We start from the raw sequence: 26,970 nt of genomic DNA on the forward strand, positions 1-26,970 counted from the left end.
CTTTATATTAATACATATTTAAAAATTATAAATATATAGATCAACAAAAACCATAATTGTATTAATAAATTATGCTCACAAATAATAATCACAAATTGATATAATAGTTTACATACATACTGTATTTGTATGTAATAAATGTATGTATGTAATACATACATACATTTATTACATATAAATACAGTATGTATGTATGTATGTATGTATGTATGTATGTATGTATGTATGTATGTATGTATGTATGTATGTATGTATGTATGTATGTATGTATGTATGTATGTATGCATGTATGTATGTATGTATGCATGCATGCATGCATGCATTATGTATTTTTAAATAAATAAGTTGAAGATTTATAATTACTAGCATTAAAAATAACTATTTTGATATAAAAACTTTTTTTTGTTTTTATGTGACAAAATAAGTTAAGTTTTATCTTTTACACTTATAAACACTGGAAGTAATCTTTTTGTTATTGGTTCAATTTCTTTTATATACAAATTAAATCTATTCAAATCAAATATATTTTGAAAAAATTATTTTGAGGATGTTTACATAATTTTTTGTTTAGTTTATTATTTTACGTTTAGTTTAAAAATATTTTTTTTATATAAGCAGCAACACCTAAAGCTTGGGAATTGATTCAATTTTTGGATACGGTTTATTCTGGTATAATGACATCATTGAATGAAAAACATTCTTTGTTAGCTGTTCTTCAATTTTTACGCAAGAAAAATTTGAAGGTATTTTTGATATTTTAATAGTTTTGCTTTTATTTGTTTATATTTTTTTTCTTTTTTGAATTGTTGATTAAAAAATAATTTTAACAAGGTAACATGACTTTAAATTACAATTTTTATTACTTGTATTGTTTTTTCGAAAAAGTAAATCAATTTTTGAAAATTAAGCTTTAACCCAAATAATTTTATTTATATTTTACTACTGTGGAGTGGTAAAGTGCATTGTCTAATTGAATAGAGGGAATGAGCCATCTATTGTATATAAAATGTTATACAAACTTGTTTCAACTTAATAAATTAATGTTATAAAAATATAATATAGATTGAATTTACATTTTTTTTTAAAATACAAAAAATTATTTTTAGGAAGCTGAAGAAGCTCTTAGAAAAGAAGCTGGCCTAGACTCAGTTCTATCTCAAGTAAACAGTGATAGTTTAAATGAACCTGATTTATCAAATGTTCTTTCTGAGTATGAAAGGTAAAATATATTTAGTTAAAAAAAACTTTAGAATGAAAAAATTATAAAGAAAAACTGTTTACATATTTTGTTAACCTTACTTCTTGGGGCTAAAAAAATATGTAGTTCCAAGATCAGGAAAATAATGAAAAGTCAGGGAATTCAGATAACAGCAAAAAAATCAGGGAAGTTAAGTTGATTTTTTAAAAATTAGAAAGAAATCAGGGAAATTTTCAATATATGTTATTCACTTAATAGGTTTTCATGTCTTTTTTTTTAATCAGCAATAAAAGTAGAGATTTGTTATAGCTAATCTAATAGGTTTTATGTATTTTTTTTATTTTTTTATTATAGTCATATTTAAAATAAACAACAACAAAATGACTAGAGTTTTGTTATAGTTAACTTAATAGTCTTTGACAAAATTGACAGGTATTACTGGTTACCAGTTAAAAAAAGCTACTGAATTTCAAAAGCCACTCCTGAAAGGTGATGTAAATATTTAAAGCCATTTCTGAAATGTAAATATTAGGTAAATAAAATAAAAAATATAGCTATGTACAACCATAATTCATTCATAATCGGTTTTTTTTTGTTGAATAAATACAACAATAGGTTAAATAATAATAATAAGTAAATAGGTAATAAAGTCAGTATATTAAAGTTTAAGTAGTGACAGTTTGTTTAAAAAATGTCTTCATGGTAATACAAAAAGCAAAAATGAGTCCCTTAATGGAATGATTTGGAAATAATGTCCATAAGATGTCTAAATATTATATATACTATAAAAAATATGAATGCTTTTTGGAGCATAATTATATAATTTTTTTTTTCTAATGTTATTCTCCTCCCCATAGCCAAGAGAACCACTGCAGTTGAGGAGGCTTCTTTATTGTGGTTACAACCCTCTCTCTACTTTTCCTGCCTTTTAGATAAAATATGGTTCAAGCTTATAAGGAATTGTTATTGTTTAATATTATAAAAAAGATTCATAATAGTATAAGAGAAAAGTTTTCTTTTAATAAAGGTGCTAAAATAAGTGTATTTTATAAAATGTGCAAAGTTTAACATATTCAGTTTCCCTTATCTCAGAGATTTTGAGTAGGAAACGATTTTCAAAAATGTTAGTAAACGACCGGAGTTGATATTTGTCCAGGGCCGGGTTTGATAAAATATAGTCTGGGCTGGTTTTGTGACCAAGGCTGCATAAAAATTTATATATCCTAAAGTATTTTTTTTATTCAAAATTCATGTTATATTTTGTATATAAATGCACATATAAACATGATTATCATCAACATGATCACCATCATCACCATCACCATCACCATCACCATCATCATCATCATCATCATCATCATCATCATCATCATCATCATCATCATCATCATCATCATCATCATCATCATCATCATCATCATTAATATCATCATCATCATCATCATCATCATCATCATCATCATCATCATCATCATCATCATCATCATCATCATCATCATCATCAATATCATCATGATCATCATCATCATCATCATCATCATCATCATCATCATCATCATCATCATCATCATCAATATCATCATCATCATCATCATCATCATCATCATCATCAATATCATCATCATCATCATCATCATCATCATCATCATCATCATAATTATCATCTTTTCTTTTGGAAAATACTACACCATATAAATACTAAAGTTTATATAAATATAAAAAGATATTGTATACCAGCATCTAAATAAATAACAAATATTCTTCTTCATCACCTGAATCCCCCTATTATCGAACCTCTTACAACTACAGTAAAACTGACTGGGATTCTTTCCATGATTTTCTTCATGATGGCCATGGGTAGAAATCTTTTGTCTTCCTGTCAACAAATGTGCTTTTTACATAACTTTGTGGATTCAGGCTGGAATTGAATCTTTTGTTCCCTCTCGAAGATTCCAGGTCAAGCCTCACTCTCCTCCATGGTTTTCCTCACACTGCGCTGCTGCGATTGCCAATCGAAACCATTACGTCCATATTTATCAGCAAAACAATTCTCTGGAAAACAGACGTCTGTTTATTACTGCTAGAAACAATTGTAAAAAGGTTTTGTCTAACACCAAAACCCGCTATTCTCAGGTCATGAAATCTCACATTTCATCTCAAAAATTAGGCTCTCATGACTTCTGGAGAATCTTTAATAATATCAATAATAAGGGTAAATCTATAATTCCACCTCTATGTATGGTTCAGACTTTGTCACCTCACCTAAAGACAAAGCTGAATTGTTTGCTAAAAACTTTTCATCAATATCATCTCTTGATTCCACTAGTTGCGTTCTACCTGATATTGCCAACAAACAGGTTGATCCATTGCTTAACATTCATATCACTCCAGCTTCTGTATCTAAAGTGATTTCCTGCCTAGACTCTTCTACAGCTTGTGTCTTGCAGAAGTGTTCTCCGGAGCTGTCGTCTATACTCTCAAAACTATTTAACTTTTCAGAGTCTTGTTTTCCAGCCTGCTGGAAAGTGGCATCTGTTATCCCTATCTTCAAAAATTCTGGAGAGCGATCTGATTCGTCTAACCACTGTCCTATAAGTCTTCTTCATATCATAAGCAAGGTTTTTGAATCTTTAATTAACAAACACCTAATTTCTCATCTTGAATCTAGTAACTTACTTTCTGACCATCAATATGGATTTCGATCTTCCCGTTCTACAGCTGATTTGCTAACAGTAATAACTAATAGGTTTTATCATGCATTAGATAAAGGTGGAGAGGTTAAGGCGATCGCTCTTGACATTTCAAAAGCTTTTGATAAAGTTTGGCATGCTGGTCTTCTCCATAAGCTTTCTTCTTATGGTGTATCTGGCAACATCTTTAAGATTATTGAATCCTTCCTTTCCAATCGTAGCATAAAAGTTGTCCTCGATGGACAACACTCTTCTTCTTATTCTGTAACTTCAGGGGTTCCTCAAGGTTCTATCCTTGGCCCTATACTCTTTTTAATTTACATTAACAATCTTCCAGATATTCTCACATCTAAGGTGGCATTGTTTGCTGATGATACTATCATTTTTTCTTGTTGTGATAAGAAGCCAACAATCTCTGATTGCTTGGAGGGGGCATTTGAGCTTGAAAAGGATCTCACTTCTACTACAGCATGGGGCTCACAGTGGCTAGTGAACTTTAATTCAGATAAAACTCAATTTTTTTCAGCCAATCGTTATCGCATTAATTTAGATCTTCCTATATTTATGAACGGTGATGTACTCGATGAGTCATCTACTCTTTATCTTCTAGGATTAACTCTTACTTCCGATCTTTCTTGGAAACCATATACCAAATCAGTTACAAAATTAGCATCTGCTAAGGTTGCATCTGTTTATCGAGCTCGTCACTTTCTTACTTTGGATTCTATTCTATATCTCTATAAATCTCAAATCCGGCCTTGTATGGAATACTGTTGCTATATCTGGGGCGGTTCTTCTAATGATGCCCTTTCTCTTTTAGACAAGGTGCAAAAACGCGTTGTAAACATAGTTGGACCTGCTCTTGCAGCAAACCTCCAACCATTATCACATCGTTGTAATGTTGCTTCACTTTCTCTTTTCCACAAATACTATAATGGACACTGCTCTAAAGAGCTAGCGTCTCTTGTGCCATCTACTAAAATTCATTCTCGTGTTACTCGTCATTCAATTAAGTGTCATCCTTTTTCTGTTACTGTTCCTAAGTGCTCCAAAAATGCTTATTCGTCTAGTTTTTTTCCTCGAACATCAGCTCTTTGGAATTTGCTTCCTTCATCTTGCTTTCCTGGTTCCTATAATTTGCAATCCTTTAAGTCATCCGTCAATCGTTATCTGGCTCTATAATCTTCATCTTTTTTCTTTCAGTAACTTCCAACTTTAATTAGTGGCTGCTTGCAGCCTTGTTGGAAGCAAAGATGTTTAAAAAAAAAAAAAAAAACTGTATGTTCATATTCATAATATGTATGCATAAAGCGCATCTCAGAAGCTTTTATTCCTTCTGGACTAAAAGTTTGGACACTTTTATTCCCACTCTTCAAGTCAAACCTCATTCTACTCCACATTTTTCACCATCTGGAGCAGTTGCTTTATTAATCATTTTTTAAATCTTTTTTACAAGAACATCCCTCTTAAGAAGAAATGTCCTTTTATTATTCCAAGAAGCCAATGTAAAAAGGTCCCATCTGATGTTAACATCTGTTATTCTCAGTTTACTTAATCTTGTATCTTATATCAGATGTAAGGTTCTAGAGACTTTTAGTTAGTCTTTAACAACATCATTAACTAAAGTAAGTCTAACATTTAATTTTATAAATTATATAATATTTAATAATATTTAATTTTTAAAAAAGTGCTTAATAAGTGGTTCCAATTTTTCAAAACTCTAGAAAACACTTTGACCTCTCCAACTATCCTTCTATTATTCTTCACTCTGTTATTAGTTTCTTTATATAAAGGTTTTGAGATTATTAAATTATTTCTTACTAACTGCAGTAATAAAGTTATTCTTGAAGGCCTACACACTTCTTTATTTCAAGTAACTTTAAGGATACCACAAGGTATCTTGTGGTACCCTTAAATCTTTGCTTCTGTATTGTTTCTTTTCTACAATGTCAATGTTCATGAAAATTTAACATCTAAAGTGGCTTTATTTGTTGACGACTCAACTTTATACTCTTGTCTTGACTAAAAATTTTCACTTTTTGATTGCTTAGACCAAGCAGCATATTTTTAATCTGATCTCTATACTGTAAAGGCCTAAGGCTTGCTGTAGCTTGTGGATTTTAATTCTGGACTTAAAATATGCAATTTTTGTTAGACAACAAAACTCATTTATTTATAGCAAAAAATATTTCAATAATGTTGGTATACCTATATTGATAAATAACAACCCTCTTCCAATCAGACAAAGTCTAAACACACAGCACATTGTAAATGTAATGCAGTCGTGGTGTAGTGGTAGAGCGCTTGCATCATAAGCGAGAGGTACCGAGTTTGATCCCTACCAAGTCCCTGGTAGTACCGCGCTCAATGTGTTTCTCTGTGCAGTAGCCTTAGTTGTCAAGGTTCATTCTGTATAACTTTTTGTACTAAAGCATTAGAAATTATAAGAAACTTTTAGGATGTTTTTTTTTAAAGTTAATAAGTATCAAGATTATAGTAATCAGATTTTTTGTTTAATCATTTATGTTAATTTTTTGAAAATTATTAGAACTACCCCAAATGGAAACTGCTTAGTGTAAAACAACAGAATATGATTCCTATTGTAAAAATAACAGAGACCAAGAGTCGTATCAGAGTGTATCAATATTGCTACAAACTATTCTTATTCTTCATTTCTTACTATGTGCTCTCTCTCAAGTGTTATTGGAATGCAAATTGAGTCATATTATCCTTATGAAAATGATACAAAAGTTTTTTTATTTAAATAAATATATTTAACTCACCTTTTCCTGCAGAAAAAAAGTTTGTTCAGTATCTTCGCAGCTTAAATTTAAAAGTTCTACTACACTATCTGTCGCTGCAAGTATTCTTCAATATCTAGCAAGCCACCAAAAAAGGTAAACTTGGAAAGTAATTCTTCTGTTTTTGGAAATTATTGTAAACTACCTTTTACAAACAAATATAATGTTGGACTCTATGCAACTTATGGAATTATTAAATTGAGTCATGAAGAAAAATGTGATTTACTTAAAAATGTTCATAAACAAAATTCCAGTTTTCATTTGTAATCCGCTCTTTTTAATTCTCTTGGCTCTCTTTGTTCTCTTGGCATTCAGAAAATTTTTTTTGTGTTAATTGTGTTATTTTTGAATCTGAAGAATAAAAAGTTGTAATGCAAGCAAATTTGATCAGCTTTATAAATCTCCATTTGTGACGTATTCAAAAGCCATTAAAAATTTTTATAAACATGCTGAAAACTCACCAATTCACCTCGCTGAACTCTTAAAGCTACTCATTTTTGTCAATGTATGGAACAAAAGATAAATTTTATTAATTTAAATCTCAACACAGTAATCGGTGAACAAGTCAGGAAAAATAGAAAAATGTTAAAACCAATAGTTCTATCAACACCGAGATGATTCTTTTTACTATGAAAATAAAAGTAATAACTCAGGCAATCTTCAAGCAATTTTGAAAATAATATCTACTTGCACAGAAAACAATTTGATGGATGGGCAAAATGTTACTGTTCCTAAAAATGATAAATATCGGTCTAAAACTACTCAAAATGAGTTGATAAATATTTATAATGATATTATAGTTTCTAAATTAATATCTGAAATTAAAAAAGCTAAATTTTTTTCAATATTAGCTGGTGGAGCATCTGATGTTAGCAATGTGGAGCAAATGTCACTTGTGTTGCATTTTGTAAATAATAATTGTGATATTTGTGAATTATTTTTTGGCTTTATTGCATGTGATTTAGGCTTGTCTGGAAAAGCTATGGCAAACCAAATTTTAAACACTGTTAAACAGTTAGGATTAGAAATGAAATTTTGTGTTGGTCAAGGTTATGACGGTGCTGGCAATATGACAGGGAAATATTCTGGTGCTGCAATAAGAATAAAAACTATTTATCCAAAATCACTGGATATACACTGTGGATCTCATATTTTCAATCTTTGTGTTGTAGATGCCTGTAAATTACAAGTAGTCAGCAATATGATATGAATGTATTGTATCTCAGTTCTTTAACTTTAGTCCAAAGCATTTTAATATTCTGAAAAAAAAAAAAAATGTTTCCAGTAGCTCGTTATTCTTGTCTCATAGATGTATTTTGTACAAGATGGATTGTCAGTATTGATGGTCTAGATGTGTTTATAGAGGTACTTCCTGCTATCCTCAAATGCTTTGAGATAATGATAAATAATGAAGAAAAATCTTGGAATTATGATTCAGTGTGTGATGCAAATAGTTATTTCTTTACTTTGAGATAATGATAAATAATGAAGAAAAATCTTGGAATTATGATTCAGATGTGAGTTATTTCTTTACCACTAGTTCTTTTCAGTTTATTGTTATTTTAGTAGTTGTGTCTCGCTCTTTAGAGATAACAAGACCAATTACAAAACAATTTCAATTGCCAAACTTTGAAGTTTTAGCCTCATATAATAAAGTAACTCTGTTACATGTTGCCTTACAGCGACTTAGATCAGACATTGAACACATTCATAGTGTTTAGTATAGTGAGGCAGTAGTATTGGCAGCTACTGTTAGTGTTTATGAGCACAAGTCTCGTATAATAGGAAAACAACTTAATTGAAATAATTCTCCTAGTGAATCAATTAACTACAAGAAACTTATTACGATTCCTTTTCTTGATCATTTGTCATTTCAGATTTAGTTGTCATTCTCTAATAGAAACATTGCTGTTTATAATGGATTCTTTTCAATGTCCACTAACATTTTAAATGTTGAATAGGAAGAAAACTTTATTTATTTTTTAAATGAGTACAAGGATTATCTTCCTAAACCTCGCTATATCATGGAAGACAACTAGCGTAATTTTAAAGATACTCTTCGAAAGACTCTATTGAAACTCCTTTCTCTCATTGATAAACTTACCTTTCCTAATATATTCACTTTAATTGGAATTCATTCATTAAGTTCTTAAGATTGATGTAAGTAAAGTGATTGATTGTTTTGCCAGGAAAAATCCTTGTAGGATGCAGCTTGTTGATATTTTAAATTCAGATCCAGTTTAATTTTGATCCTAGCCTTTATATATATTGACAAAGAAAAAAAAATTTCAATTATTTTACACAGTGGTTATATGTTTAAATTGTTTAATATATTTTATAAAGGATTTTTCTTTAATTTTTGATCTATATTTTTATCAAAAAATTATTGATTAAATCTTTTTAAACAATTTAAGTTTACAGTTTGTCAGGGTGGCCACAGCTCCTCTAAAGTCCTCTTTTTTCAAAAACCTACTCTAAAATCATCTATTATTCTCTAAAAAGTTAAAAATTTGATTAAATCTCCTTCTTAACTCCCATTTTGTTTTCTTATTTCTTGGTAGTAGTATATTGTTTAAAATACCCATTCCTGGTCTGCAAAACTGGTTAACGCCTAAAAGTGCACCAGGTTGTAAAAAACTGCTTTAGCAAATCCATTTAACATAAAAAATGACATTATTGACCCCTTTCCAAACCCTATAAGTGTAGAAACATGGATGTTAAACATATGGAATAAAAAAAATCCTGTAAATTAGATACAAAATCTCCTTTAAAATCCTCTGTCTTTTTTTTTCTAATGATATTTTTTTGCGGCCACTCTGTTTATTCAGCATATCAAGTTCTTGATTTTTTTTATTTTTATTATAATTTGTTAGTATTTTACTTTTGAAACTTACATAATAGATTCAGATGTGTATGCGATTCAGATTCGTATGTGGTAGTGGTGTAGTGGTAAAGAGCTCGCTTCATAAGCGATAGGTTCCGAGTTCGATCCCCACCACGTCCCTGGTAGTACCGCGCTCAACTTGTTTCTCCGCTTAGCGACCTTGTTCGTCAAGGTTCGTGTTTCGGAGCTATAGAGTTGAGAGAGGGTTATTAACCACTAATAAGTAGCCTCCTCCTCTGTAGTGGCCTTCTCGGCCTTGAGGAGGTGAATAAAAAAAAAAAAAAAAAAAGATAATTGTAAAAATTAATAAAGTGTAGTTTATTTATTTTGTTAAATACCAGTTGGAAACAAACTTCTTAAATCCTCCCTTTAGGTTGCTTTTCAAAAACTGCTAATGCAGACTCTAGAAAATTTTGTTTACACCTGAAATGATAAAATGTATTCATTAACCCTAATAATCCCTTACCCATTTTTCAAAATTACCCTAGAAAAATTTATATTAATTTAGGTATCAAAATTTATTAATTTAGATATCCAGGGTTCAAATCTATCTCTTAGCATATTTTGTGCCAAATGTAAATTTCCTAGTTAGATGCTCATCTGTGGTGCTCTGCAATAAGCCCATTAGAACTTCTTGGATAAGATAAACAGTATTGCAAAAAGGAGTGTGACACTCCCCTACTCCTACCCCCTACCCCCATCATCAATGAATTTTTTGTCAGCAAATTTGACCCTTTTAGATCAGTCAGTCTGAATTCAATCTTGTTTTTTTAAAGCCAATAAGTTAATAGAGTCTACTAATTTCTTTTGTAAAGAAAATTATTCTTTCATTCTAATATTCAATGTTTAACAAACTAAAAATTTGTGAAATAAATATGTTGGTGGCAAAACTACTATTTGTATTGCATCAGCCTTGGTAAAAGTCTTGATGGAAATGGTTGGTGTAAGTCATAAAATAGAAATTAAGTTTATTTTTGTCAGGAAGATTATACAGGTTATGGCAATTTAAACAAAGTTACTTAGAAAAAAGTCTCTGGTGAAAGAAGTTGATAGTGCTCTTATAAGGATAATAGTTGTATTGAAAAAACTCAAGATTAAGAATAAATTAATCTCTTTTGTGTTAAAAACAAAAATAAAACAAAAAAAGCTTTATGTTCTGAAAATAAGATTATGAGATTTTAAACTTTGAAAATCTATCAAAGATTAACAATTTTTCAAAGATATTTGAAAAATTGATTTTTCTCTCAGTCAAACTTTTGAAATAATATTATAATATGTCACGTTTTATAATGTACAAGGACTGTCACATTAACACTAAACCAGAGTTGTTGTTTTTTAAAAGTACTTATATACCTAAGGTCTACTGGAAAGGCCCACTGGAAAGGCTTTCCATTTTTTTGTTTTGTTTTTGTTTAATTGTTGCAACTCTTTATCAACTTTATAGGTTCTAAACTCTTTTTCGACTAGCTTCTAGTCTTTTTCTACTCTGTAACTTCCAAACTCTATTTTATCTCGAAACAAAAAAAGAAGAATTTACTGTTGAGTAGGGTTACTTTGATACCTGGGGTATTTTTAATAATTTTTTTGGAAATACTTTCTCAGTATATTATCTTTAAAATATCTTTATAATAATATTTTACTAGATGAGATTGGACCCGTAAAAATACAGGTCTTTGTAAGTCTATTCCAAACTGAACTTTTTTATACTTTTTCTTTATATATCCTAGCTTTTCGGATTAGTAAAATAAGGATCTTTACCAAACCTACCATTTCTATACACATCTATTCCGCACCGATTATTTCTATACCTATTCCTTATTTACTTCAATAATTTTTAGTAAAGTAATTTTGTTCTAAAAAAAACCTTTAAGAGCAAAAAAATTAACATGCGCACCTTTTCTGCATTTTGAGAGCTTATAAGAGAGTTATAATTAGGTTTGTTTTTCTGCTAAATGTATTTCATTGATAGCTCAATGGTTGAGTACGTTGTCATCAGTTTTGTTTTGGGGGATTTAAGACCTCTACTCAGTGTATTAAGTTTTGAAATTTTTTTAAATCTTGCTTATATATTTATAGCAAAAAAATAATAATATTGCAAAAAAGATTTTTAAAATTTAGAATAAAATTTTAAAGTTTTTTTCATTTTATAGATATATTATACGTAATTATTCCATATAATGCCTGCAAACTCAATATATGCTAAAGACGTTTACACTTATAGGCATTTGTACGTTTAAATTAACTTATATCTTATATATACTTATAAAGATATTATTTCCAACATTCTTTCCACGCTTGTTTACACAACTGATGGCTGAACATATTTAATATTATGAGTATTTATAGAAAAAGCAACTTGGTTTTTGAAAAGCCAATAATGTCATAATTTATTTTATATTTGGTAAAGTTAAAGCGGGTCAGTAATATTTACATCAAAAATTTCTTGAAAATTTTTACCTCTGACAATCTTTTACTTAGGTGGTAAGTTAGTTCTAACTCAGTGTAGTTAATATTATAATATCATTTTTTTAATTATGGCATAAAAAATAAATATTTTTATCATGTATTTGTATTATCTGAATTAACATCTATTTTACATAAATAATTTTAAAACATAATAGTTGTTACCTTGTTTTTCGGTAATTAATATTGTTGCAGAAATTTTAAAAAGGTAATGTCTTTTACAAATTAAAAAATAAAGAGAATTTTATGACATCAAATTCAGGTTAGACGTAATTATAACGTTACTTTAGATTTTCATTTATTTTATTACGATTATAAAGTTTATAAAATTATTTTAAAAATATTTTAAAAAGGTATTATTTTAAAATTTCATTTACTTATTACCATTTTAAAATTTAGAATGGTAATAAATAAATTTCTAAAACAACACCTTTTTATTAGAGAATTAAATATTAATAATATTAATTTTAAATATTAATAATATTAATTTTAAATATTAATAATATTAATTTTAAATATTAATAATATTAATTTTAAATATTAATAATATTAATTTTAAATATTAATAAATTTTGTTTAAGAATGAGCTAAGATGAGTTTTAAATGTTTTAAATGCTTTAAAGTTATTTTATATTATAAATTATTATATATTATAAATTATTATATATTATTATATATTATAAATTATTATATATTATAAATTATTATATATTATAGGTTATAAAAATATATTATATAGCCAAGTTGTAATTTGTTATTTAAGATTAAATTAGTACTGTTAAATTTGTACACTATTCAAATAGAGCTAAGAAGTTCTTAGACCATTAAAACATAGTCATAAAAAAAAGTTCATTCTTATGATTACGATTAAAAACTAAAGAATAATGTTAATCTAAAATAATAATAATAAAATAATAATAATAAAAATCTAAAAGTTAAGCCAAAAAATTTTTGCGCATTGATGTCGGTTTGTGGCAAAATAAACCTTTATGCGTTAATTTTCCTTTTGCCTTTATCTTACATTTTTTGATTAATTTTAATTATGTTGCATAAAGTTGCATAAAAATATATAAAACTGGTACAGATATATCATTTCACGGATAAGAGATTGTATTTATTACAATAGTAATAAATAAATAGCTTTTGTCTTTATTAGAATATATCCCATAAAAATATATTGCATATATCTTTAATGGAAGGAGTTTTTTTAAAAAATTTAAGTAAAATCTTATTTCTAGTTTGCAAAAAAATGGTGGCTTCAACGATTTACAAAAAACCCTTGACTATCATTTTTAAAGTTCTAAGATGATGTAATTTTAGCAATCAGAAATTATTGAGAGTGGCAAATCTAAAATTGAAGTTTCAAATTTTCCACTAAGATGAGACAATATGTTTTATTTTTTTTCAATCTTGTCAATTTTTTAAAATATAATAACATACCTACAAAAAATCAAAACAAAACAGCTTGAGCAAAAAAGACTTATTAGAAAAGTTTACTTATATTACATACGATCCTGAATAAAACGTTGTATAAGTGGATTTTTTACATTTTATAAACAATATATATAAACAAATAACACTATATATATATATATATATATATATATATATATATATATATATATATATATATATATATATATATATATATATATATATATATATATATATATATATATATATATATATATATATATATATATATATATATATATATATATACAAATCTGTTATTTGTTTATATATATTGTTTATAAAATGTAAAAAATCCACTTATATAACGAAGAAAATTAGTTTATATTAAAATTAAAAAATGATTGATATAATGTTTCTTTGCACCAATACACTATATTAAAATTTTTAAGTGCACTGAACTGCAATTACCTTTAATTTTTTTGGTTTAGTGGCTTTTGTTAAGAGCTTTTAAATTTTGCATTAAATTATCTCATTTCAACATATTTGTTGTATCACCCATACTGCTGCCGTTTTTCAAAACGCCTTAAGGTAAAAAAAATCAATTTTGACTTTTTTACAAAAAAGTTTAGATGTCTACAAACATTATTGAATACATATTTTATAGAGTTTTGAAAAAGTTCATAAAAATTATTTGTTTCAAAAAACGTTTTACAAAGAGTTTCTCCTCATAATAATTTTTTAATTGTTTTTTTTTTCAAAATACGTAATAAGCATATTAAAGCGTTTTGAAAAATGGCTGCAGCATATATTTATAGTAAAAAAATTAATGTAGCAAAAAAACTTTTAGTTGTCAAAAGAAAGTTTTACATTTTTTTCTAGCTACGGACTTTTTTTTTGCCTCCACAGCAACACCTTCTGGAGTAGCAGGACTGTCTTATTAAGTTTCCGACAATTTTTCATCTGCAGCTTATTAGAACTAATTGCCTGAGCACATTAATAACATAAGTATCTCAATCATGACATCACAATCATACGCAACAAATTTTTTCTCCCGGTGTTTTGATGTTTTTAGAAATTTTAGCTTTTTTAAAATCTTTTCGTTTATTAAAGTGTATAATATCGTTACATATGTTTGTATACAATCTATAAAACTTCAAAATTATTTTGTATTTTAAAATTATTGAAAAAATTAAAAAAAAAAAGTTGCCAGTAGTAAAACCACAGCTTCCTTGTTCAAAAGCTTGGCGCGCTATCCACTCTGCCACGCTGGCACATTGTTAAACAAAATTTTTTTATACTATATAATGATTTTTTAATGAAAACAAATATTATAGATCAAAATTAAGGAGAGCTTGACGCAATGCAATTTTCAAGTGAAAATCAAGCTGTAAAACTTGATAAATGTTTCAGTATGTTTTAGCGTTACTTAATTTAAAGTTTAAGTACATTAGATATTTGCATACACGTTCATTCACGTTTTCATATAAAACAAAGTGCTGCAACTCTTTCTTGCCAAAAATGTCAAACACGCTCGAATGACCACTAACACTACTACTACTACTACTACTACTACTACTACTACTACTACTACTACTACTACTACTACTACTACTACTACTACTACTACTACTACTACTACTACTACTACTACTAAAAGGATAAAGTTCTGCAATAATATATAAGATTATCTTTTCTATTTTCACTGTCTTTGGTTTAAAATAAATAAACACTAATCAAAAGTTTACTAAGATTTCATAAAACCGATTTGAAAGGTAAAAAACATATTAAAGTTGTTGAAAATGAAAAAAGTTTATAAAAAAGTGTATGAAAGTATAAAAAATGTTTTCTAAACAACAATAAATATACACCTATAGGTACATACCTACCTATCCATAATATGTGGACCTACAAGAGGAAGGACAGGAGTCGTGCTTATCGTTCACATTCAGAAAATCAGTTGTCAGCAGCCCTTCAATGTTGCCGGAAGGGTACTATGAGTTCTCTGAAAGCATCCAAAACGTCTAAAATTCCATATGGGACATTGCACAACAGAATGAAAGGTAAACATAGAAAACAAGTCGGACATCCAGCTGTACTCTCTTTTGATTGCGAGAATCGCCTTTTGAAGACAATAAACATTCTTTGTGATTGGAAAATGTCTGTTGATGAATTAACATGGATCATCTTTAGAGGTTTGTGGACAAACTGTGAATGCTTACTTTGATGAATTATAAAAGACATTAGAAAGCGTTGAACCCTGTAACATTTATAACTATGATGAGACTAATCTTTCAGATGACGCTGGCGCAAAATCAATCATGCTGACAAGGACTATCAAAGTAACCCCGACATGCAGGGTTACATTTATAACTGTTTGGACTTTTAAAAAATATATAAGACTCTGATATTTTGGAAAAGTATTTTTTCCTGTTAAGCAGAGATCATTTGGTATATTCAAACGGCAGTAATTTATTAAAATTTAATCTTAAATTTTAATAAATTGAATTTTTTAATGAATTTAATTTTTTTTTAAAATCACAAAAACCTATCAAAGTAACCCCACTCAACGGTAATCTCCAAATCAATTACCTTTATTCAAAAGTTTTTTTTTCAATGACATTTTTTTCAAAGACATATTCTAAGAAGAAATAAGTACTTGGATAGCAATTTTTATTATAATATTGTTTTTTTATAGTTTTTTCATGGCTTTTTTAAATCTACCTAGAGTTATAATCTAGGATTATAAAATCTAAGGTACATTCTAATCTAAGTTTATAAAAACATAATTGATTTTATTTGCCTTTTAAAAAAGGTTACCTTGCATCACTCTTTGCTGGGTCCCATAGATCAGTTAATGTTTTTATCTCCAAAAAATATGTTAATAAAAGTATTAATGAGAGTCATTTAAAAAAATTTGAAGTTCATAATTTTTATGATAAAAAGCGTTTTTAAAAATAAACTATTGCCACAAAATGTCAAAGTGTAATTTTTATATTTTTTCAATGAAACATTTTCTTATAAAGATTGTAATTTTAATTTTTTTAGTGAAGCAGATCCACTTCGTTATGAGGAATATTATGAAGGGTGAGTTATAAATTTCAGTTTTTAGATTTTTAGTCATTTTATAGGTCTTCAGAAGTATTCTAATAGTACTTAATTGAAAGAAAAGAAGAAAAAAATTTATTAAAGTAAATTGTTAGCCAATAAGTATTAGTAAATTGTTAGACAATAAGTATAAAGTATTTGTTAGGCAATGAAATAAAATAAACAATGATTTTTGTATAAAGTTCTGACAAGTGTAGCATATAGTGGGTATAAAATAAATTTTTTGAAAGTGTTGTGTATGAAGTTATGTGTTATGTAGGATAAAGTGTTGTGTATGGAGTTATGTTTATGTAGGATGAAGTGTTTTGTATGAATTTGTGTTATGTAGGATAATGTGTTGTGTATGGAGTTATGCGTTATGTAGGATAAAGTGTTATGAATGAAGTTTTACAAATGTAACATACAGAAGGTAAAAAAATAAAAATATTAGGTTGTTTTATAACCAGGTAAAGTATACCACAATTTTTGATTGTAAAATTTCTTAGTAAAAGTTTTTAAATTTAAATTGAAAGTTTAAAATTAAAAATTATTTTTTTAGGTTGCTCAACTTTGTAGAAAAATCACTTGATGTTCACAAGGTATGATTTACTTTTTAACTTACAATTTATTAGGCACTTAAGAGTGTAAGCAGCAGAAGTTGTAAATGCAGGGATGTAGCAGGAGATGTAAATGCATAGGAATGTAAGTGCTAGGAATGTGTTATACTTTGGAATGTAAGTACTTGGGTTTTTTAATCTAAAAAAGGGCTAAATGTTGAGGAAAAAGATTAATCAATTGTTTAAAAATTTAGAAGAAAAAAAAAAGATTCAACAAAAGATTTATAACTGTCTAATTTTGCTATGTTTTACTTTTCATTATATTAAATTTATATTTTAATTTTCATAGCACGAGTTATCATTAGTTTTATATCCTGTTTTTGTTCATTTGTATCTGGAGTGTGTTTACAAAGGGTATATAAATGAAGGTAAGTTTTTCACATTATGAATGTATTTTTCTTTACCAATGATATTTTAAAATATTTTTTATGGAATTTTTTCAGATTTAATATTTATGATGAATTAGATTATTCTTTTGGGTTTATATTTTTTCTTTTTTATTTATTTATTTTTAAGTGTGAAAGTCTATCTTAAACAGTTATTACAAGATTATTAAAAGATATTTTGTCTGCTATCATTATAATGCTAAAAGTGATATCATTTTTTGTTCTACTAATTGCACAAAAATACAAGTGCAAAAAACTCTTTTAAAACAACAAATGCATGTTTAAATAGCTGTTTTGCATTTTTTGTTTTTTTGTTATCCATTTATTTAACCAAAAAATTAAGAAAATTACAAATTTATTTAGAATTTTACAAAATTAGTTTCAGTGTCACTTGTATAGTTAAAAAATAGTCATTGGAGTAACACCTTAATAAAATAAACAAATAAAGCAAAAAATAAACAACAAAAAACAAACAACAAAAAGTAGTATAGATAATGACCAAAAAATCAATAAAAAGAAGAACAATAACTATTAAAATTATTAACAATAACATTAAGACTATTAAAAAAGCAAGACAAAAAAAGAAAAAAGGTGAACGAGCGAATATGAGAGATAATGAATGAATGAGATAACACCATGTTTAATGATAGAAAATAAAAAAGAAAGTAAATTACACCTTACATCAGTCTCATTGTATATATAAAATGAATATTTTAACTTGAGTTTAGAGAAGAGGCTTTATTGGAATTTAATAGTACATAATATATATATATAATGTTAGTGTATTCTACAAATAGAGTGCTCAATGTTCTTAAAAAACAGAGCAATAATAAATTAGTAAAAAAACTAATCTAATTTTTAGTTGTCTTCAACAGCATGTTTCACCATCAGTAGGTTCATCAGGAAGCCTTCTTGATGAACCTACCTATAAGAATTATTTAAATTAACAGAAAAAATAGATAAAAAGAGCTTAAGAACAAGAAAATTTTTTTATAATTTTTAATTTTGTATTTGTTTTTTTTTCAGTAATGTAAATGCATCTAAATCTTTGTATGAATTATATTATTTATATTTTTATAAAATCAGTTACATTTTCTAATTTTTTATTATTATACCTGCATATGGTTTAATATTGTATCATGACTTGCTAGTCACGCTTTGACCATCCCTAATTAAAATACTAATTATAATAATTAGTATTTTAATTAGGGATGTAATACTGTTAGTCATTTTATATCAAAAAGATAAACAAATTGTATTATATATAATTTGTTTATTTTTTTCTTTTAAAATGATTAACAGTATTAACAACTAATACCGTTAAAATTTAAATTTCAATTTAATAACCTTTAATTACCTCAGGTTTAGTTTTTCATTCATGTAGACACTAACGCATGTAACAAAAAAAACAACAAAATAACAAATGTCTAACATGTTTTTTTTACCCTAACACATACTCAACCCTCCCAATACATCAAGACAATTTTAGATCTCAATACATTTGGAAAATTTTAGATGTTTGTAGATCTCATTAAATTAATATATTTGCAGACCTGAATACACCTAGACAAGTACAGACCTGAATACATCAAGATGATTGGAGACCTAAATACACTAGACAACTATAGACCTAAATACACCTAGATGATTATAGACTTTGATAAACCTAGACATTTGTAAACAATTTTAGAATTCTTTTATTGATTATATATAATTAGTTACTTATTAGTCTTACAAATAAATATTGTATATTTGGAATAAAAATGGAAAGTATATGGAAAATCATAGTATATAGAAAGTCACTGATAGAGCTTAGTCATTTAAACCTTTGTTTAAAAAATCACTGATAGAAAACAGATTCAAAACTTTGTTTAACTGAAAAATACTGTATAAGTATGAAATCTTAAAAGGCTGTAAATTAAAAGTAGGCTAATATATAAAACTGTTTGTTCTAAAAAAATTTGTTATCTGCACATTGTTATTTGTGTAGTGGTAGAGTGCTTGTGTTGTAAACTAGTTGTAAACGAAGGTTGTAAACTAACCAACCAAGCGGAAAGCTTGAGTTAAGTGATGCATATAACATTTGGCATAAATGCCAAGAAACGATGTTTATCAAACAACTTGTTTTACGAACTGGGATGCGTCTAGCGTCCAAGAAATATAAAATAGAGAGATGGGGGTTGCGTAGTGGTACTCTACGATAATCGGTCTAGAGAGAGAGTTAGAGTTAGGGGAGTTGCATAGTGGTGCTCAATGAACAATCATATTTTAATATTTTATTATATATATATGTTTTAATAATATTATATTCAGGAAACAATATCAAGATCAGCCTTATAGTTTGTATATATATTTAAATACAAGTTACCGCGTAACATTTTGAGACACTGCCCGGATCACAAGCCAATTTTATCTCTGTTTGGGCCAATGAACTATACAGTAAATACAGATAAACTTTTAATTTGACAATATGTAATACATGTTTGTGTGTGGAATTTATGAAACGATTACGCTCTAGTAAAATCTGCCTGTTTATCGAACAAGTTCCCTTGTACCGCCAAAGACCCTTGTACACCCCCTTGATCAATCTTCCGGCGACTATGCGGACTTGTTAGAACTTTTGGACACCAATCGATTTAAATGGGAAAACAGCCACAACTCAATGAACAACGCCATTAAAAATTATATGTCTTGAGAAGAAATTCTTGAGCGTTTAGCAATGAAACCAATCCAGGAAATGCAACCAAAGGTGTTTAAAGGTACTGAAATCGAAGATATTACAGAATGGTTAACCAGTTTTTGCTGCATTGCACTGCATAACCAATGGACTGACAAGAGAAAGTTACTTGTGCTCCCTTTATATTTGGAAGGAAGTGCTTTAGTGTATTACAAAACCCTTCCCGCTCACATTAGGAACAATTTTTATCAGCTCAAGGAACAATTCTGACAATATTATGACAATGTAAACATGGCTTGGAACCGTAAAATGGAGTTGCTTGGTTTATCACAGGATGCTGAACTTGCATATTAACACGCTAGATAAAATCAATACTGCTGACTCTAGAGTCAGCAGCTTGGTATTGATGATGAAACAAAGTTGAATTTGTTTATCAAAGGATTGAAACACCACCTACAGAATGCCCTTAAGCTTAAACAGCCAGTTGATTATCGAGCTGCAGTAGCTTTTGTGAAGCTACAAGATACTATTGATACCTAATCGACTGTCTAGTCTCAAAGCCAAACTCAATGCACTACTCAACCCCGCCAGACAACTAATTGCGGCTGTTACCCACCAAGAAATCCCCAATGCAATTAAACGAATCGAAGAAATATAAGCCGAAGTAGAATCCTTAAGAAGAAATAGCAACCGTCCCACCAAGAATGAAATGTTTCAACCAATTGGGTGTAACCTCCGCACCAGTGATGGCCAAGTTATTTGCAATAGATGTTTTAGAGTTGGACATACTCAAAGATCTTGCTTTGATCAATCTTCTCCACTTTTAGCACAAAACAGTTTTCGTCACCCTGTTCCGAATCGAAATCACTGGGAATCTAACTCCCAAAACTTTTATCTGCCTCGTCACAATTCTATTTCAAATCAGCCCTGCAATGAACAAATCTATTCGCCAAACAACATCCCAAGAAATAATCTGCATTCGGATAACCTAATTCCTCATAACATGCTGAATCTGATCCTGATGAGGATCCTGGTTTTGAAATCTGGGGTAAAGTTTACGATTTTAGATTGCTTATTCCTATGGACACTTGTGCTAAATATAGTATTTTGGATGAAACTATCTTTGAAAGTATTAAAAATCAGGTTGCTAAACCACTACCTCACCGTGGTACTCTGAAAACGGCTAATGGAACTCCACTTCATGTCCTTGGGAAGATCTCATGTCCAATTGATATTGGAAGCAATGTATTTGAGCATGAAAAGCTAACTGGTAAAAACTTAACCCATTCAGTAATTTTAGGATACGACTTTATGAGCCAATTTAAGGTCAGATTAGACTGTGGAAATCATCTGGTTAAATTCGGAGAAAAATTTAGCATACTAATGATACGAGAACTAATCAATGATAAATTTAATCATAATAGAAGTATGGGTGACACCCTATGCCACCTTCAAACACAAAGTAATATGATTGCTAGCAAAATGGCGTCTGTTTTTGAGATTTCGTTAAATACGAGTACACTTAACTACTGACCCAAGAATGTTGATTCCAACAAGAAAACTTGACAACAAGAGAATTTAACATCGATATCCGATACGCATATTAAACAAGATGAACCTATACTATTCCAGCCGCTGCCCAACAACCCCTGTGAACACCCTATGGTATTGACCACAGTGTGTGCCTCGAAGGAAATAAAAGCAATACCAAAATGTGAGACTATCCTGAATATAGTGAACACTCTAGAAACTGATGAAGATTGCCTCTTTATACCAGAGACTTATCTTTTTGAAGAACAAGGGGCCCATGTTTTCCCTGCCATAACCAAGGGTACGGCTAACCAAGTTAAGCTACATGTTGTAAATTCATCACCGAAATATATAACTATTGGTAAAAATCAAGTAATTGGGGTTGTTATTCCGTTACCCACTAAAGCCATTGAAGAATACGACGCTAAATTTCCTGCCGAATTGATGGACTTATTAGAAGCAAAGACTAAGGCCGTCGTGTTGGACGCTGAAGAATGTGTCCAACTACTGACTTTACTAACAAATAAAAAGATGCTCTTGGTCAAGGCTTAAACAAAATTGGGCAAACTCATGTAATACAACACTTTATTGATACTGACAATGCTCAGCCGATCTGATAAAGAGCTTATTGTCTATCAGAATCTCAAAGGAAATTGCTGGATAAGCATACCGAAGAAATGCTAACAAATGATGTCATTGAACCGAGTATCAATCCCTGGTCCAGCCCAGTAGTCATGGTGCCAAAGAAAGACGGAACTTTCAGAATATGTATTGATAAGCTAAATAACATTACAAAGAAGGATACTTATCCACTCCCTCGAATTGATGAAAGTCTTGACATGTTACATGGTGCAAAATATTTCTCTTCATTGGATCTGTTAAGTGGATACTATCAGGTGCAGCTTGATAATGAATCTAAAGAGAAAACCGGGTTCATCTCACACAAAGGGTTATATCAGTTCAAAGTCCTTCCTTTTGATTTATCTAACATACCTTCAACATTTCAGCGAATGATGAACTATATACTTCGTGATCATCTATACAAAAACTGTATGCTTTATTTAGATGATATCTTAATATACTCAAAAACATACGAAACATATAGGAATGATAATTAAAGCTATACAACAAGCAGGATTAAAATTAAACATACTGAAATGTACCTTCTGCACAAGTGAAGTAAAATTTTTGGATCATTTTATTAACTCAAACGGTATTAAACCAGACCTAGAGAATATCAAAGCAGCAAAAGATTATCTGGTACCCAAAATATCAAAGATGTTCGAGCATTTATTGGCCTGTGTAGCTACTATAAAAGGTTTATTATAGGGTTTTCAAATATTACTTTATCGTTAAATAATTTATTTAAAAAGGACACCAAATGGCAAATCGAACAGCAAAACAGTTTTGAGCAACTCAAGGAATCCCTTACAACGTCACCCATTTTGGTTTTTCCAGACTTCAATCAGCCTTTCATTATATACTCAGATGCGAGTGGTGAAGCGTTAGGATATGTTCTAGCGCAACTTCAAAGAGACTCCGAAAAAGTTATCCTTTACGGTGGATGTAACTTTAAAAGCACTGAGATTAAATATTTCACAACTGAACGTGAAGCGTTTGCCGTCGTTGCTGCAGTACAGAAATGTAGACCTTATGTATATGGGCAAAGATTTAAAATTACAGCGGACCATAATTCACTGAAATGGTTTATGTCGATAAAAGATCCAACTGGTCGCCTAGCAAAATAGAGTTTAATGCTACAAAGTTATGATTTTGAAATAGAGTACAGGCCAGGAAAAATGCATGGTAATGCAGTTGGACTATTAAGACGCAGCTATGACACCGTTTTTGGTTGCTTGTTCACTAAGTATGTTGAAGCTTTTTCAGTTCCCAACATTGCGGTAAAATCATTTGCAGAGTTATTTGTAGACAACATTGTGTTTAAACATGGAGCACCAAAGCGTTTTTTGACAAATCGAGGTAGTAATTTTACTAGCAAATTAGTAAAAGAAGTGTGTGGAATATTAAACGTAAAGAAATCCTTCACAACCGCTTATCACCCCAAAACGGATGACTTTTTGGAACGTATTAATAGAATCTTTCAGTGTATGTGACCTCCAACCAGCAAGATAAGAATGTTAATCTTCCCGCCGCTGTATATGCACATAATACTAGTATATCTGCTAGCACTGGAGAGACACCATTTAGACTAATATATGGCAGAGATCCTCTACTACCGCATGATACTACTCTGCTACCTAGAAACAATCCCTTTGACAACACTGATTTGCTCGTTCAATGACTTCTAGCAGATCTACAATTAGCATGAAACCTCGCCAAAGAAAATATTCAAAAGGCCCAAACCAAAATGAAGTTACACTATGATCAATCAACTAAAAAGTATCCATTTCAGGTTGGACAATAAGTCTGGATTTACACGCCAATTACAAAAAAGGGTCTAGTAAGAAAACTCACAAGCCCTTGGCATGTACCATTCAGATTAGTCGAGAAAATGTCACCTGTGAATTTCAAAGTAGAAAATATGAATAAAAAAGAGCTTGCTACTCCAGTTGATGTGTCCCAGTTAAAACAATATTTTGGCTTTGAAGAAAAACCAAATAAAGAGATAATTTTAGCCACTGATGTATACAACGAAGCAATGAAAGCAATAAAAGAATTACTCTTTAATAGTCTAATTAGTAATAGTCTAAATAGTCTAATTAGTAATAGTTTAATTAGTCTTTAATAGTCAAAAACAAGTGACATTTGAAGGCCCAGAAACAAATAAAGTTGACAGCTCTCACAAAAACAAAAATGACGAATCAGCAATATTTAGTAAGGAAAAAATTGTTAACAAAAAGAAATGGAAAAATCCAATACATAGTCAAATAGCTAGGGTACCCGTCATCACAATATATCTGGGAACCCGAAGAAAATATCTACAATAAACAGGTAATACAAAAATATTTAAAACAAACAAATAAAAATTCACAAATCTCTGCAATAACAATGATCCAAGCAAAACAAAAAGATAAAAGACGACCTAAAGATGGATTGCCACAATGATCATTTGTCGATGTATGGAAGATGATGTTTCCTATTCTACTATTAAGCAAATTTTTCCTATCTTTGGTTACAACAGGACTATTCATAGGCAAAGTATATGGTTGTACTAAAGTGCAGCCGATTGGGATTTACCAACTACCCACAATCAATTCTTGCGCATATAATATGCACTCTTTAAATGACACTGTTAAAATGTTCATGGCAGATGTATACGCATACCGACCACAAACAACAACAATAACCTTATATCATTGCTATGCTGAAAAAGTCACCCTCACATGCCAATCAAACTTCCTCAATCAAAAGTCAAAAGATATTGACTCGAATAAAGTAGCGGTAACACAAGGAGAATGTATCTCAGTTATGAACACTGAAATTTCTCTATATGGAGCATTACTGCTAACTAGCCCCAACAAATGGAGATCTGTGGTTTCGGACGAGTTTCACTGCTCTTGGATGCGCACAAAAACAGTGGAATACATGTATTTTAATATGAAATTATATGAAAGACAAATTACTGGACGGTCTGTAACAGTCGAACAATATGTCACCAAAAGCCCGTGTTACTATTTCATGTGTCGGTAAATGCCTTGGGAATGGCCAGAATCAGTAATTGTTTGGGAAACCGCTAAACATGATGAAGAAGTTATGAAAAAGTTTGGCACATACTCTATTGAGCGAATAGGATAATTCATCCTAATCAGAAACCTAAAGGTTGGAGGTGCTTTACAGCTAATGGAACAGAATGGCAACGTACTTACTCTGAATAACATCATGCTCCTAAAGGATCCCACGTTCTCTGAGGATATATTTCAGCAATACAAATCTGCTGCAGCTAATTATTTTCAGAAATTAGGAAATGACCCAGCTTCAGCTATTCTAGAAGCACATATTACCGTCTCCCTGATGACCCAGAGAATGAGCATGATAAGTGCTTGGGAACAAATGTGCTTTATACAAACTGAAATCTCCCGTATTCACCGATGGATGATTACTCAATTTCCAACAACATCGGCAGAATGGATACACCAATCCTAGGGTGTGACTGTTGAATTAGCAGGAGATGCGCTGTTGTTGTCAAAATGTGTAAATTATACTAAATAAACTATGTCCGGAATGGAGAATTTCTGGAATGGGGAATTTCTGCTTTAAGCATTTCCTTATCACCATACCAAGTTCAAATATTACTTATTTTTTGGAAATTAGCAATAGGAAGTTAATAAGAACCAGTCCTCGAATCCCTTGTAACCTCAGGACTAAACATACCTACTTACAAAGTCCAAAACTAAACACCATGTATGAACTATCTGCCTATGGAAGAGTTAAGATTGTTAAGATATATATACATATATATATATATATATATATATATATATATATATATATATATATATATATATATATATATATATATATATTAGGGTGGTTTAATAAAATTAACCATGTCAAAACCTTTATGCTCTTGCTTTTTTGTGTTTCTTTTGTTCATAAAATAGGCCACAAAAAGTATTTTTGGTGTAACATATATTTTAGGACTGCCTCAAAGACCATGAAGTTTCATAACTTGAGCTAATTTGAAATTTCGATTCGAAAGTGAACATACTTTGCTTTTTTTGCTATTGAAATGCAATGGTAAATAAAATGTAAATATTTGATTGTTTAATCAACTAAGTAGACAATTATTTGTAATAGTCCAGTGATATTTGTATATTTGAGTTCAACCTATAGCGTTTTGTTCCAAGTTCGGTGTTCGTCACAACTGCAATAGGCCTATCACTAATCATAGTGTTTTTTCCAATGATGAACAACGGCAGTTTCATCATTGGAAAGAACACTATGATTAGTGTTCTTTCCAATGATGAATCTTCTAACAAAAAGAAGGTGTCAATTTGAAGAGCTGCAAAGAACAGGATGCAGGTCCGATAAAATGATCGAGAGTTTTCATGCTGAGGTTTTCTTTTCCTGTATATCTGACTGAATGATCTTCATTTCTTCCAGCTGGGTGCTCTCGTAGTCGACTCATCATTTTCTGCTTTGTGTTCAATGTCACCATGTCTGAGAAGAGGCTAAGAGGTACCATTTCTTCGCTTAGAATTGCATGCATTTGGAGATGTGATCCAAGCCTTCACATAAATCAGTTTAACGAGCAAACTGATCT

General features: G+C 29.5%; 1 protein-coding gene across 1 annotated transcript in view; it reads left to right on the top strand.

The window, feature by feature from the left end:
- Positions 1 to 575: 575 nt before the first annotated feature.
- The window catches only part of LOC100208823 (transcription initiation factor TFIID subunit 5), an 88,412-nt gene continuing 62,017 nt past the window's right edge, over positions 576 to 26,970 (top strand). The window contains exons 1-5 of the mRNA XM_065799929.1: positions 576 to 743; positions 1,107 to 1,219; positions 16,498 to 16,536; positions 17,096 to 17,135; positions 17,443 to 17,521. Of these exons, the coding sequence (XP_065656001.1) occupies positions 675 to 743; positions 1,107 to 1,219; positions 16,498 to 16,536; positions 17,096 to 17,135; positions 17,443 to 17,521 (340 nt within the window). The 5' untranslated portion in view covers positions 576 to 674. The remainder of the gene's footprint in view (positions 744 to 1,106; positions 1,220 to 16,497; positions 16,537 to 17,095; positions 17,136 to 17,442; positions 17,522 to 26,970) is intronic.

The sequence above is a fragment of the Hydra vulgaris genome, chromosome 06 (genome assembly GCF_038396675.1).
Source record: "Hydra vulgaris chromosome 06, alternate assembly HydraT2T_AEP".
NCBI classification, from domain to species: Eukaryota; Metazoa; Cnidaria; class Hydrozoa; order Anthoathecata; family Hydridae; genus Hydra; species Hydra vulgaris.